Source organism: Vollenhovia emeryi, unplaced genomic scaffold (genome assembly GCF_000949405.1).
Source record: "Vollenhovia emeryi isolate VEMERY1.0 unplaced genomic scaffold, V.emery_V1.0 DF939129.1, whole genome shotgun sequence".
NCBI classification, from domain to species: domain Eukaryota; kingdom Metazoa; phylum Arthropoda; class Insecta; order Hymenoptera; family Formicidae; genus Vollenhovia; species Vollenhovia emeryi.
In genome coordinates, this window is record NW_011967237.1 from 2637933 (window position 1) to 2653723 (window position 15791).

The 15791-nt window shown below is 37.6% G+C and overlaps 1 protein-coding gene across 2 annotated transcripts in view; it reads right to left on the reverse strand.

Moving 5' to 3' along the window:
* The window catches only part of LOC105568481, a 131504-nt gene that overhangs the window by 23234 nt on the left and 92479 nt on the right, over positions 1-15791 (reverse strand). For both annotated transcript variants that reach the window (XM_012024186.1, XM_012024185.1), the window contains 4 exons: positions 6250-6510; positions 4231-4388; positions 3001-3247; positions 744-859 (listed from right to left, as the gene is read on the reverse strand). In XM_012024186.1, the coding sequence (XP_011879576.1) occupies positions 744-859; positions 3001-3247; positions 4231-4388; positions 6250-6510 (782 nt within the window). The remainder of the gene's footprint in view (positions 1-743; positions 860-3000; positions 3248-4230; positions 4389-6249; positions 6511-15791) is intronic.

Below are 15791 nucleotides of genomic sequence, written 5' to 3' on the forward strand. Positions count from 1 at the left end.
TGTATGTGTAGTGTAACATACACAAAATTTACATACACAAAAATTTGCAATAATTGGAACACTTTTGTAACAGCATATTTCTGAGAGTCAAATTAAGTCAAAAAGTCCTGTACTACTTTTCCCTCCAACAAACAGTTATCGAGATATTATAAGCTAAACATTGAAAAAGTTATAAATTTTCTCTCGAATATCTCAAAAAGTATTAGGCAAATAAAAAAATGTTTCAGACAAAAGTTGTTCATATTAATTAGTAAATCCCCCTCGAAACCCAATAACTTTTGTGTAGAGGCATTTTCCTCTATCACCCTTGAGAAGACAGTACCGTGTACAGATTAAAATGGTCCTTGTATATATATATATATATATATATATTCCCATAATATTAATACTTGAGAGACACAAGCCTCTCTCCCCTAAAATTTATCTTCGGTAGCTTATGTTAAGATTATTTTCAGGACTTCGTAACTCTTAATTTGAGATGTCAGGAATACCATAAGTTACTTTTATAACTCGCGGTCTAAATTAATCTCACACTTTGCGAGCCTGCGCTATTTCGTGCGATTTAACTTCCGCAGTTTACGTTTTATGGGAAGGCGAAAATCTGCGAAGAGGAGGAAGGCAAGCTGTGCACGCGACAGGATACGACCCGCGGACGCGTCGGAAATGGTCGAAATCCGGGAACTGGGCAGCGCTTCGTTAGGTCACCGAACGGACGTATTGAATTTAACAAAGCTAAAACTCACATTGCAATTCGCTTCGTCTTCGTCCCACTTGAAACGGCAGTTAACCTTGTCGTTGCATTTCAATTCCGCAGCGATGCACGTCGCGTCCTCGCAATCGTACTCGTCTTCCTTGCAAGCTGCAGAACAAAGAAAGAAAAACATCGCAAATATTGATTACTTATTAAACGAAGTATTAATTTAGAATGTAATTATTTAGAATGTTTCAAACGTTCGCTTTTATTTATAGATTTATTACGCACGCGCGTTTAACGTTAGATTTTAATTAGATTTAATTATACCTAAAAATTAATTTCCACTAAAATAATTGTAAAGTTCCTACCACGTATTATAATATATAACGTTAATATGCGTGAGATATGTAAAATTCTTATAGAATTTATAACGAGCTTAAATACTTGTACCGAAACGTGCTTCCGTAAAATAACCGTGATAGTCGACTCTTAATTCGCATGGGAAAATTGTAGCCTAGGGTCTTATCCTTCGACGGCGGTGTGTTGGAGTATAGTCGCGAGCAAGATATTAGTTCCGCGTTGGCGGCAGGTGTGGAAAGCCAGAAATTCTTCTCATGCCATACTAGAACCCGTGTGAATTCCGCACACGTAACTGCGATTCTGCGGGCCACCTCATTTAACATTCAGACAAGTGCGCTGCTATTAATTTGAAATTTGATTCCTTTACCCAACGATTATCCCCAACTCCTCGCTAAGCGTAAGATGCTTGTTGAATGAGGCATACATATAATTATAGGCTAAAACGCGAAAATGTAAGCCTTTGTCTTGTAATAATCCAATTTTCCTTACCCTTTTAGAAATTTGCCGACTGACGCATAAAGCACTTATTTTAAAAGCGAGAACTTACTTTAAGGGCGTAAGTTAAAATTTACAAATTTTATTAAAATTATATAAAACGTATCGATTTTCATTCGTATCTTATTTAATTGTATCGTATTTCAAAATTTTATTTGTTCCGCTTTAAAAATAGCTCATTGCCTGTTATTATTGGCAAGAAAACAAAGCTATGTTTAAAATTTTATTAAGCGATCTTTTATTACTTCGTATTTATTAAGCAGGTTTGTCCTCTGCGGGAATTTACAATACGGTTTGTTAACTCGAAACAAAAGTTGGCGTGACAACTACGTTGTTGACTGCTCAATTCGGAAGATAGTAAAATAAAAATTGATATACTATATGAGTTGGGTACATGTATGGGAAAAACAAATTTTGTGAAATTGTAGCAGACATTTCTGGAGTGCCATGTAGAAAATTTCCATGTTATCGTAACCGCAACAATAGACGTTTGTGTAGTTTAAACGACCAAAAGCAAATTGACGTTATGCTATCGCACTGTTAAAAACTGTTAGAAATATTGGTCACATGCAGAACGTGTTTCAAGAACACTGACCTTAATTTCTGGATTATTGGAAAATTTTAGAATCGATTTTTTTGTCCTAGAAAAAATTTTATATTTTTATTAATAAATAATATTTATTCGTTTTTGTTCCGAAAAACACTTTTTAAACAATTTTTACCACTATTACGTACAAAATTGAAACATTTCCTTTACAATATACTTTCTTTTTCGTACATGACTCATAACTACTATTGGAACGTTTAATTAGCAGATTATTAATTAGTTTGATCATTACATTAAAATTAGTTATTTATACGAATGACTTTACAAGATCAGTTAATTGGTAATTAGTTAGAGGATGTTATCTTTTGGCAATGAATAATTACAAAGCATAATATAAATCTGTATTTTATGAACTACACGCACGTATTAACTAAACTTAAGTATTCACGTTACTCATAGATGATATGCTGCTTATTTGGTTGCGTTATTATTTAAGATTTAAATGTTACTTGTTAAGCACGGATCTTTGTTTTAAAATTATATTAATAATCATGTTAATAATTATATCAATAATGCTAAATTAAATGATGCATGTAGCGTATTATGTATATTGATACAATCTATCGAATAACATTGTGCGCGATAGTTATTAAAATGCGCGGTAGACGTGCTAGATACGTAACATCATGAATCGATTATGTGCTGCTTTACGCCATAATTTCAGGTTTTAACCATATTTTATACTTTACTGTCCAATAATAAATTTTGAATAGCATCCTAATCTATTATGTGCATTTTAGGATGACGTTAACGTTTTAATGACAATTTCCTATTTACGATTTTGTTTCATGTTTGTCATTCCGAGAATGAGCTGGAAATCGCCATTGCATTCGTATAAACTCACATTTTTCACCGCTCTCCTTGTCCCTGACAGCGGTCATCACCACCTCGAAAGTGCTGTTGATGGCCTTCGGCTCTGCATAGAACCTTAAATGGGCGATGTTGGTTGGTACAATAACGGTGTCGGCGATACTGCCACAGAATTGTTTCACTCTAGAGGGTATGTCCGTTTGGTCTTTAAATATGTCTACAAAGTTGGCATCGCACTCGTTTGGATGCTGCAGGCTAAAGGGGTCCAGAACCAACTGAATCTGAAAATCGTACGTGTTTTCATTTCCCTGAATGCTCAAACATGGCACCTCGCCACCCTTGGGCGTTTGACATTGTAGATCAACAGTTTAAAAGATTCTCGCGGTACAATTAGTGACATACCGCTTTGTTTGTTCAATAACAAACATTCGTATCGAACGTAAGTAGTAAAGTGTACTTGGATCAAATAAGGATCGCGACGTTATATGACGGTAGAGAAATATTGGGAGAAACACTTTATATACTGTAATACTCATCGATATTAAATTTTCGATAACGATGCGATATAGTTTGATATTGTGCAAAGTTCGTCATCTAAATGTTAAAACTGTGTAATCACACGCACGAGACAAATTAATAAGTGACAATATATATAATATATATATATATATATAGAAAACTTGAACGTAAAATACAATAGGTTCGATTACGACATTGGCAAAACCTTTCGAGAACGTCATGGCTCGTAAGAAATACGCTCTTTGCCACCTTAATTTTTGTCGCGTATTCGAGAAAAATGGATAACTTTATACATAGTTCGGAAGATATACTAGCTTCATTAACAATTTTAATAATAAAGTTCAGGAAACTATAAGATTCTTCTATGTTGAGGCAGATGCCGTTATCAGCCGCTATGTAAATTTTGTAACGGATGTATCGCAGACAAAGTATTTGCATAAAACCACTCTGTTATTTCCGCGCTACGACGGTAAAGAGCTATTGTAAATCATTCAGAAACGTGTTACTTTGAACGAAACGGCGTTTGAAATCACGTTGCTGCAGGCCAATAACAAACATTCGTATCGATCGAACGTAGTAAAGTGTACTTGGATCAAATAAGGATCGCAACGTTATATGACGGTAGAGAAATATTGGGAGATACGCTTTATATGCTCTAACCCAACGATATTAAATTTTCGATAATGGCACGACATCTCTTTCGGTAATTCAATGACGTATAATATTGAAGAAGCAATTCTCTTACCTTCCATCCCACCTTCACTTGAATGATCCACATGCAATCCAACGGGAATCCTTCTTTCTCGGCCTGAGCCTTTCTGTCTTTGACATCATTGCTGTGAATTATCACCTGCGCACCCGTCACGTTAAATATGCACGGTTCTGGTTCCGGTAGTATGCCCGCTGTGAATCACACCTATTACAGTTCTATACTTTCCCCTAGGCTCGCATATCAACGCTCGTATATTTGAAACTTGTATTTCTCATTTGCTAATATTACAATATTCAAATTCAATTAAGATTTCTGTCCGATTGGTATTATTAATTAAATAAGTGAGGACAACATTTAAAAGCTTACTGCGTTTTGTAAGATGACAATCTCATAAAACAATACGTAATCTTATAAAAATGAAAATTATCTTGTTAATATGTGGGTTTCATAATTTTCTATATTTCAATATTTCGTAATACTTTATTGTTACAGATTACCTATATGTAAAACAATAATCTCGTATGCAAGAGAAGCAATGTAAAAGATATATTTTTATATCACGTTTCTACGCCAACATTTTTCCCGACTTTCAATTTTTTATACGTATACTTCATTAATTTTTTCCTTAACGAAAAATCAAACATTTAAGAATATATCCTGACAATATACGAACACAATACCAGGTTGTTTAACATCAGACATTAATATTAAATATTCAATGAATATTCAATGAATAATGAGTTAATAAATCGCGCGGCGAGATAAAAATTTCAACATTTGATCTTGTTGGCCGCAACCGTCTCTACCCTTCGCTTTGTACATCGATCTAAAGATCGCACGGTTAAAGCCGGAGTCAGTGTGGTCGTGCCCCGGGTATTCATAGTCCTTCCTTCGTCTTCCCGCCGGTTGACTATGAATTAATTTTGACCTCGGTTGCGGTTGCACGGCGCTTGCTGCCATAGGCCATCTATTTCTCTCGTGTCTCGTAATTTTCCGAATAAGGACATCGAAGATCGTCGATTATTCGCGATCGGAGAATACGACCCCGACTTATTAATCAGGCTCGTCACGTCTCTACTTTCTTTAAGTTCAATACGTCCTATTATAGCATAAAGAAAAATTACATCCACCGTACAGTTTAATAAGGACAGTTACATTTAATTAAAAACAGTTACAATTAATTAAGAAATTAAGTAATAAAAGTTATTGCTATAATAATAATAATACATATTAATATAAAAGTACTATCCTTTCCTCTGCATTTGCTGCTAAATGTTGTCTTCAATTTTTCTATATACTAATCATCTTTCTTCGTTATTTCTAGTTTACGCTTATCATATAATAAATAAGATGTAGTCTGCACAATGGAAGGATTCAGTTATGCTTTCATACCGGGTCGATTAAGTCATTATGAATCGTTAGATTAACAGACAATAAATTAGTTCTAATTGTCATTGTGTCGGTCCAATTATTTCAGCAACAAGTTTCCTCTCGAGTACGTGAGAATCATGCGAACCAACGTGAGAAACGGAAGCGCTACGGCGAGATCTCGTGTTTGTTATCGATCGGTTTAACTAATCCATGGTTACGCGCCCAAAGGATATATCTCACATCCGAGGAGAAGATTCGGCCCGCCGTAGATCAGAGTTAGAGGGAACCCACAATCGAAACAAATTTCAGGCGCATGGAAAGGACGAAAGCTCTCAGGATAGTATCAATAAAATCTCAGATTCCAGAAAATTATTTGGATAATTAATTTTCCTTGAAAACTATTTGTTGACCTTTTCAATATTATTTAAATAATAAATATTATTAAAATATTAGAGAAACGTAAAATTAATGTGCATTTATTGAAATAGTATTTTTTTTATTAAATAACACCGCGACATTTTATTATCTATTTGTTTGTTCGTGCTTTATTCACAGATTAAAAAATGATTAGTTTGAGTCCAACATTACATCTTAAATTAATGAGCGAAATTAGTTTGGAAAGAAAGTTTGTAGAGGAAGAAAAGCCCTGCGCAGCACTAAAATTTTATGACTGAGACTTACGATAGGTTGGTCTCGGTATCGTGTTCCAGACAGCCTTGAATCCCTTGCCCTCGATGTTCTCGTCGCTGTGGAATCGCAGCCAGAGGTATCGCGTCTTCGACGTGATCTCGGGGGGAAAATTCGTGCCGCAGAAGTTGCCGAGGAGATTAGAGTAACCGTGCTGACCGTCACGTACCTCGAGGAAATCGAAACGGCAATCCGGGCTGTCTTCGAGCTTGAACTCGTCCCGAAAGTCGAGCTTCAGTAGCATACCTTTGTCAGCTGAAACAAGAAAAGCCAGACGGGCGCCGTTAGCGAGAGCACCATACAGGAGGATGCAAAAGGAGACAAGTTTTGATCGCCCATGAAATGTCTAGAGCGCGATAGAGGTGACGAATATTTAGACTAATGAATACCCCTCGTTAGCATAGCATTGTTTAGTGCAGCGCTCCCTTTACACAGATACTTCTTAATGTTCTGTTCTATATATTGTTCTATGAGTCTATTTGCATTCGTAGAAAAATCGCTACCTTTCGTCATAAGCAAATTAAAGAAAATAAAAATTTGCTATCATTATTAGTCATTGGTCCTAGCCAATAAATAATTACCAGTGTTAAATTAGCAGCAAAATAAACAAGTTTAGATTTAGGTTGACAGGAAAAGATGATTTTGATTTTGATGGACCAAGAAAATGATATGCGGGCCGGGAATAACATAGGTCATAGCTTTTTAACTTTGAATTGGTTGATGCACACGATGATGTTTAAAATTGTGCAGCGAGAACAAGCAAATTTATTTTCCTGGCTGATTTTAAATGATAATGATTGCAATGATAAATATGTACTTTAACTACGGTTTCGGTTAACCAATAATCGCGATTAATATATAAATGTCGAGATATTTTGCAACTCAATGAGCCAATAATTATGCGTGCAATCTGATATCTGAAACGCTACGCGAACATACGCCCGCGTATTACATTATCCTACGTGATTCATAACATTATTATGCATAACGATTAGTGCTATAACGTTTCAATTATACTGGTTCTTACTTTGCTTCAGCTCTTCTTCAAAATTATAATTAGAACGGTAACTCGCGGAGCGTATTTTTATCTCTGCTCCTGCGAGCCCCGCGACGCGAACATTTTATGATCAGACGGATTACTCGACAAATATTCCAATGTCGTTAGCTCCGGAAGTCGGTCTGGCTCAAAGCCAAATTGTTCCTCAGGAACTGTGACACGAGGCTACGTTGTTTTCTTGTTGGTCACCACGTTTGCGCCACCGTAGCGCTTACAAAGCATTTTTTTTCGTGTAATATAATACTTGCGTCAAAAGGAACGCCAGTAACACACTGTTTCTGGAACACTGTGGTGATAAATAAACTGAGTTTTTGGAAGACGCAAAATAATTTATCGCGTTAAACAAGTATAACGCGGAACAGGTGTATCATTCTTTTTAAATAGTTCTCTTAATTCATACACACTTGTTCACCGAGAGGAAATAATAGTTCAACAAATAATAGTTTAATCTGTTATCACCGGGGAGCGTGCGGTAAGAAGGCAGTCTTCATAAAGTCGCCCGGGCGAAAGGTGTCGCAGTTATTTCCAGTAAATTTCTACCTGCGCGATGCGATCTATAATGAGGCCGTAGGGATGCAAATGCGACTTCACTTTCCCTGCACGTACGAAACTTATCCGAGAATTATTCAGACGGGACCGATCGTTAGGATACGCTCTATCTTCCGGCGCTAGTTAGATATCCCGGTTTCCCGTTGCACATCCGTGTGTTTGTCGGCACAATCGTGTGTGCCGTCGGTATATATGGACCACCAGTTCATTTGACTATGCGCATTTAGCCATCACCCTGGGCAACCGCAGAATCATCCTATTATCCAAGTAACATGCCCTTATACGTGTCTACACGTTATTGAAACCATGATTGCTAAACGTTTATTGCGTTCACACGTATGTGCAAGGATAACAAATTTCTTACTTGAATCAAACTATAATTCCGCTCGTACCTGCAGTTATTCGTATTCTCATTGCGACAAACATTTGTGGATAAATCCTGCAATCGAACGTTGTTTTGAATCATGAAATTTGTCTGATTTTTTTTATGATTTAGTTGTGCTGCAGACAACGGACCATGTGATGAAGAAAACGTTGACTCTCAACGGTTGTCGATATCTTTATCCTTGGATATAAATAGTTTTCAATGTATTCCTAAAAATAGTCTGTCTGTTCTAGACGTCAAGAACGGCGTACACAGTTACAGAGTTCTCTTGTCGAGTTTAGGTAAAATAAGTAATATCCTTAACACAAAAATTTTGTTTGTGATAAATATCTACGAAAAACGATTTCAGCGTGCCACTCGATAATGACTCAATTCGCCAGAAAATCCATTCTAAAATTGATTCGCACAAATACGTTTGTCTTTGCCAAACAACTTTCGGTAGAATTGCATGTATTTAAAGAATTCTCGGGAAAAAATTTTACAATGGTCATCACTGCCAGAATAAATATAGCACGTTACGATTTATATGTCTAATTGAACATCCTTAAATCAAAATACGTACAATTAATTTTATGGGATTTTTTTTGTTAAGAAAGATAAATATTTGTGCCCAATTACAGCTATATGATAAGAAAAAAGAATAATAAAATATTAAAATTGTAGAAATGTATATTTCAGAGCTGATAAAGTTTTATTCATGTCTTAATATGAGCTTGAAGAAAGTTTTAGAAACTTGGAAACAAGTTAGAATACATGAAGATCGTAAATGCAGAATTTGCATTCGCCCGTTCTTTTTCATTGTGCCATTGAAGAGATGCGTGTTCACTGCACGAAGCTTTTCCTATGAATGAAAATTTGGCCGGTTCCTCCGAAAAGCCCACGCATCGCATGACTATTCGCCAAGAAGCGCGTAATAATAATTCTACTTTCTTGTATGAAACTCGATTTTGTAGAGAAAAATCGCTATAACGTAAAGAATTATTTGACTCCAGTACATGATTAACCAATGTAGAAAATTGGGGTCGAATTGGTGAGACGCCCGCCTAGAGTGTAAGGAAGTCCAGGTTCAAATGCTGGCTGATATTTTTCGCAATAAATTTCTTTAATTAGAACTTGCCAGTTAGCGTCGTTTAGCAATTTTTCTAAAAAGATCGCTATTGTTGAGGTCGTGCTGGAAATATAGCGTCGATTACGGATGCCGCAAAAATCGCCGCACGTCTCTGCAACCGGATGCTCTCGCTTACGCGCGCTGCATTCGAATGACGACTCGATAGGTCCTTCCCCTGGACTTCCTTTGGCAAGGACGTGCACCCGAAACTAGCAAGAACGAAGAGAAAAACGGAGATATATAAACGGCGAGCGTTACAGCTCTCGGAATAAAAAAACTTCGATAAACTTCCTTCCAAGATCTTGTCCGCTGTTCAGAAGAAAACGTTGTACTTTGACTGTAATGTTTATTATGAAGAAAATAATAGAATTATGGTTTTTCGTGCAGTAGTGTGTTACAAAGACTGAATAATATAGCATATGCCTTTCAATGTTAATTAAAAAAGTTTTAACAATGCCGTGTATCTAAACGCATTGAAGTTTATTTATCCGGCCACATAAATAAAATTTTCCTGCCCTTTCCAGCAGCACAGAGTGTTCCAGAGTATCACGGAGTACTTGAAATCCTTCGCATTTTCCTCCTAGTGTGTATTTGATTGGACGCTATTTTTTCCGGAAACAATCAGTTACGCTCTGAGATTTTCTTGTTATATCTTAAATTCACCCTCTTGGATCATTTCTATTGTTTTTTGATAGGAAATAATGGAAACATTAAGCTATCGGAACATCGACGATAACAAGATTAAGCGACCATTTGCCGATACGCAGCAAGAAACCTTTTCACAACACAATGCTCTCGATAGCTCATCTCTCTTCTGTTTCCGCCGACTTCGTCGTCGGGCTGGGACATCGTTACGTCGACATAAGCCGTAACCCGCTGAATTTCATTTCGCTTGATAATATCTGGTCCGAGTTCGCTCGTCGGCGTGGCGCAGCGCGAAGTCTCATATCGTCAAGTCACCGCTCTAGTGACTCGAGCGTTTCCGCGAGGAAGACGGAACAATTTCTGTCACGGAGAAAGCCCCTCGCAGTCCCGCCGGAGAAATCCTGACGCCGCAGCCGCAACACACATAGTCACTTCATGCTGTCGTAGTTAGGCGCTGCAGCGTATCTGCGAGTGCTTCAATTTGTGTGTGGGTGCGTATCTTTATGCTCATATAAGACCTCGAGCCGCATTTCGTCTCCACCACCGAATTATACCACTTTGCCGTAACTGTCGTGGCTTGTATGGGTTTCTCTTGATAATGAACGGCACTTCTCTCCCTCTCTCTCTCTCTCTCTCTATATATATATATCCCCCCCCCCTCCCTCTCTCTCTCTAGCGAAGCCATCGAATTTTCCGTGGCGACTTAATGGGTAACCTCCGGAATGCCAAAGGACGACCCCGCAATGTGAGCCTCGCAATTAATGCCAAGAAAATTGGATAGCACCGACCTGGGGAGATATCGCAAAGCGATTGCATTGGTTTCACGTACATCGTTAAAGAAGCATGCAATTGCGGCGAGCATAATTTTTCCCGCAATTTGTGTAATTGGATGATATCGGCGGCACGATTTCACGTGAACGATACGGAAGTGCGCGATAAAAATAGATAATGTAAATTGAGTGAAAAGTTCGCTACCCGAATAATTAAAGGGAGAACTATTTTAAATCCGCCAATCTGGCGCTTCCGGTATCACGAGCAATTTCCTCTTTTTTGAATTCAGCTTTAAATAAACAAATTAAAAAATTTCGCCAGAAATTTAATAGCTTAGTTTATATATAAAAAAAAATTCAGCCAAAGCAGTGCAGCAACGAATATTGCTGCCGCGGCGGTTCTCTCTGCAAGGCAGGCAATAAAGCAAATAAATAGTTTTACGTTTAAAATAAAATACAGCATCGTAAAAAATAGAGAGTGGCTCTCTTCGAACGTTCCTTTTTTTTTCCTAGCGGTAGCCAGGATACGTGGTCCTCGTAGTAACGATCGACGCCTAGTAGCAGCCTCCCGAAGGGAGGCTATCGAATTTTCCATAGAGCTCCGTCGAATAAGGGTGAGTCTCGCATGGTTGCCGGAAGTTGCACAAGCTTAACCGCTCTGTTCCAGGAACTCCTGGAAAATGCTGCATCCCCATACCACGTTTCCTCGTCTGGACTGGATGTTTATTGCCAGCATGCTGCTGTGTGAGATAATGCACGCGGATTTTTCGCTAGGGGAAAGTTTAGCGGTGAGCAGTGAAAGGCGAGAGAAAAAAGGAATGCTCGATGCTGATATATTCGGATTTTATGGGAAGCAATGTCGTAGACTAATTTGACGCAATCCTCATCGATGCGACATTAAATTCGAATAAAACAACCGTTTCGATCGAACAACAACGTCCAGGAAAATAATGAAATATCTCCAATTTGATATACATGCTCTGGACAATTTTATTTTCAAAAGCAATTGTTAATTTAAAACAAATTTCTTTTTAACAACAACTCGATTAAACAGTAAATTGTTTCTTGATATCAAAAACATTATTTCGAATTAAGTCTAAAATTAAATTAAAATTTCTTTTACAATTATGTGAATATTATATAAAAATATATATGATAAATACGTTGTATATCTGAAAACATTAGAAAGAGTAATATTTTTCATAGTAATTTTTTCACAACTATTGACGAATTATACAAAAGACCAAAGCTTATATTAAATATAAATTTTTTCACACACAATACTGTCACTTGTATCAATTTTTCAAAAATAAATTTCCATGTTGAAAAGTACAATGTAGAGAGTGCTTGGTCTATTCGCGTGGATTTATCTATATATCGTTAATACGAGGATTTTTTAACTACGGGAAAAATCGAGTGGTGAAACAAAATGTCACATAGATGGATTTATCTCTATAGTTTACGAGACAAAACTAATACGAAAGCTTTGTAAGCTTTCACAAAATGATGAAGCTCCTCAAGATTTATGAGAAATATTGTGTTCTCCGTTAGCTCATAATTTACAATGTATAAAGTATTCATACAATTCATACACCACTTAGTTTAGTATTCTCAGTCAATCAATAACTCACACGAGCATTGTACTACTCGAAAGCATACAAATACATGTACATTAGTACTTTACGCAAAAGATACATTAAATATGAAAAAAAAATTAATTAATAACTCACTTTTTGCCTACTTTCCTAATCTTGTACACCAAACATTAGGAAAGTTTGTACATACGTATATTAAATGTTGATTAAAATATAATATGAAAGGAAGAGGTAAAAATAGAACAAATATATTAAAATTAAATATGAAAACCTCAAAAAATTGGAGTGCCTTGCGCTTCTAAAATTATTTTCTTTAAGAAGGTTCTCTTAAGAGCGCACTTCAGTTAATTGAACCTGATAAAAAAAATAGCAATTTACAATATCTTTGTAAAGTGATAGCAATTTCTTTATATTCTCTTCTTAAAATGACTCTTCTGACTAAGTGTTATTTTACGTGATGGCTCGTTTTTGCAATTTTCTAACAAAATAAGTAATACCGCAAGTTTTACGCACAATTTTTCATTGCGCCCATTTGGAAGTATCATACGCTAATGTGCATAAAAGTAGCAAATTCCAATCATTAATATCCAAATAATGGTTGAGTTCTTGATGACTTTAATAATTGTTGCATAATTTTTCCATTCTCGAAAAGTAGTCCACGTAATAATTGTCGAAACAATACCGACAGGTTGTTAGACAATTCTGAAGTTATATTTACAAAATTGCGGAAATTATTTATCTCCACGGTCGCGTTATTTCACGATAGACACACCTTATCTCGATGACGCGGTTTGCATCTCAACCATCGATGATTCGAACCAGATCGTGGCTGAACACGGACCAACGCGCGGTTGAACACCGTTCATCCACTGCGAGCACGCACACGTGTACACGTACACACACATACGTGTTTCTGCATGAGGTGATATCCGTTTTCGCAGTGATTCATAGAGGTCGAAGCGCGAGGCGACGCGTCACGTTGATCGGTCAGCAAGTACAATGGCCAAACGGTACGGTGGTGTCCAAAGGGCTCGATGAGGAACGAGGGAATGATCAGTTTCCGAGAAGAAACTAACTAGCCCGCAGCTAGGGCAAATCCCGTTCTCTCTGTTTGCCGACGATCCCCGATAGATACGAACCAAGGTGAAACGCAACTATCAGCACGATAGATTCGTAGTTGGGACAAACTTTAGTTTAATTGCTTTTTCCACCGAGATTATTCTAGATGGTTTCTCTCGTGCCTCTCGATCGTCGTTATCGAAAGATCGAAAGTTTACATAAGCTATGGTGTTTACTCGTTTAACAATTTCACTGCTCGAGTGTATCGCAGGTTTGTTTTATCGAAAAAACTTAGCGAACAAAATATCAAGCTTATCTTTTTATAACAAGATTTTATATAAGGCTGGTAACCTGGCACACGTGAAAGAAATGTACTCAGGAGCCCAGACAAAATTAGGCACCGGACAACGTTGTAGGATGTTATAAACTGTACAAATTTTAATATACAAATTTTGTATAAGCATATGTGCATCTCTTCTTTGAGATTTATTACAATCGATCAGAAAGGTCATGGTAGTTTATTGTAAAACCATTATTTGCACGTAGAATTCCTTATGCTCGAAGACTTTTGACTTAACCGCGGATTAAATTTAGCTACCGTGAATTCTAGGAACTTCGTTTAAAGTTTAACTCCGCTTAATACCAGGCTTTACCTATCTTAATCGCTATCTACATTTAAATCCTCAATTTTAAACGCTTTGCAGAGTTTTACTGAGAAATGTGTCTTGGGAGATTAAATAGTTCTCTCCGATAAATGTTAATAGCAAAGAATTAAGAGTTGTTTAGTTCTTTATTATTAATATCATTTAAACAGATTTACAGTATCAACAATTTAAGCAATGATTGCGTAATTTATTTTTCGTAATGTTGTCCATCCGATAACTTTTTTGTTCTTCTTCATTATTGGTAACAAAATATAACGATACGTAATAGACCATACAGTTTCCTCCAGAAATATGCCCGAGATTATCCCCAATAATAAATTTAATAATTTTTATAATTTTGAAGTCTTCGCTCAAAGTCAAAGAGCCCACGCTCGTCCGCGCACTTTGCAAAACTCATCGTCTTGTAAAACGCACGTGTCGGAAAAGTCGGAATTAATGATACGGCGGTCTTATTCGACGACGATTTTGGCGGTGTTAATTGGCGGCCAGGAATTGGTAGAACGCTCTGCGAACGGTCGTTAATGTCGCCCCGTGTTCAAGGACAAGCGTGCACCGCGTGACCGCAATTAATGGCCTCTGATGCAGCGGTACGATGGCACTCCCGGTCTTAGAGTATTTCGCTGTTCAACGAAACACGGAGACGGCAGGCAGCCTCGCCTGGACCTGATTTACGCGCGATCGCATTAAACGGTTCTTTGATGGCCCCTTACCTCCTGAGTGGTTGATAACTTGATTTGCTGCCCCACTTTGGAACTCAGCCACGACTCTTACCCCGTACCCTCCCTCCGACGTCATGGAAATGCTTCCTCCACTTCGTGCTCGGAGCGACAATTTTTTTTCCCCTTGGCTACCATTCACCCCTGCCCTTTGCCCCGTCCCGCCCCCGGACGATTCACCGAGCGCACGAATAATCATATCAGCAACAATGGAATAAGAAAAGAATACATTATACATAAAGGATCCGCCGCTATCGCTCCACATTCGAAACGATACATTCTATGAAAGTCAGACGCTAACTTTGTATGAAATATATGACCGATAGAGATCGTTATTGAAGGAGCTTGCTCACTTCTCCGTTGTTAAATGCTAGAAGACAGTCCTCTATTATGAGACAGGCTTCTAAGATGAGGATAGCAGGGTGTCTGCTAAATTAGTAGGCATCGTCTGTTGCTTTCGTCATGAATTTATTGCCCTTGGAGTAAAATCTGTGGAAAGTTCATTGTTAGATCGCGTAATCGTTGTGAAAAAAAGATTTCTGATTGAATTTGGATGTTGATAACCTGCTATCTCATAATAGAAACCTGTCTCATAATAGGGGACTTTTCTCTATACAGGGTGTCGGATTCGATTTGGACCACTCCAAAGATTATAGTAGATTGGCTCAAACTGAGAAGAAAAGTTATAAACCATTTTACAAAATCCGTAATTATTATCGCGTAATTAAGAAAAACGTCTGAGCCAATAAGTGCACGGAGGAGCGGAAGGCCGGACTCGGCAGACATGCAAAATGGTGTATCTGTTGACATCTCTCAAGATCCGATAGCGAGAGGTGGAGTCACGCATCGATCGATGAGAGACGTCGGCGAGCGGGGAGCAGTGAGTGGGCGAACGTCGCGCAGCGAGCGAACGCGCGACATATGACACCGCGCCGAAAAAGTTTTTCTGGTGGTAGGAGAATAATACACCATTTTGCATGTCTGCCG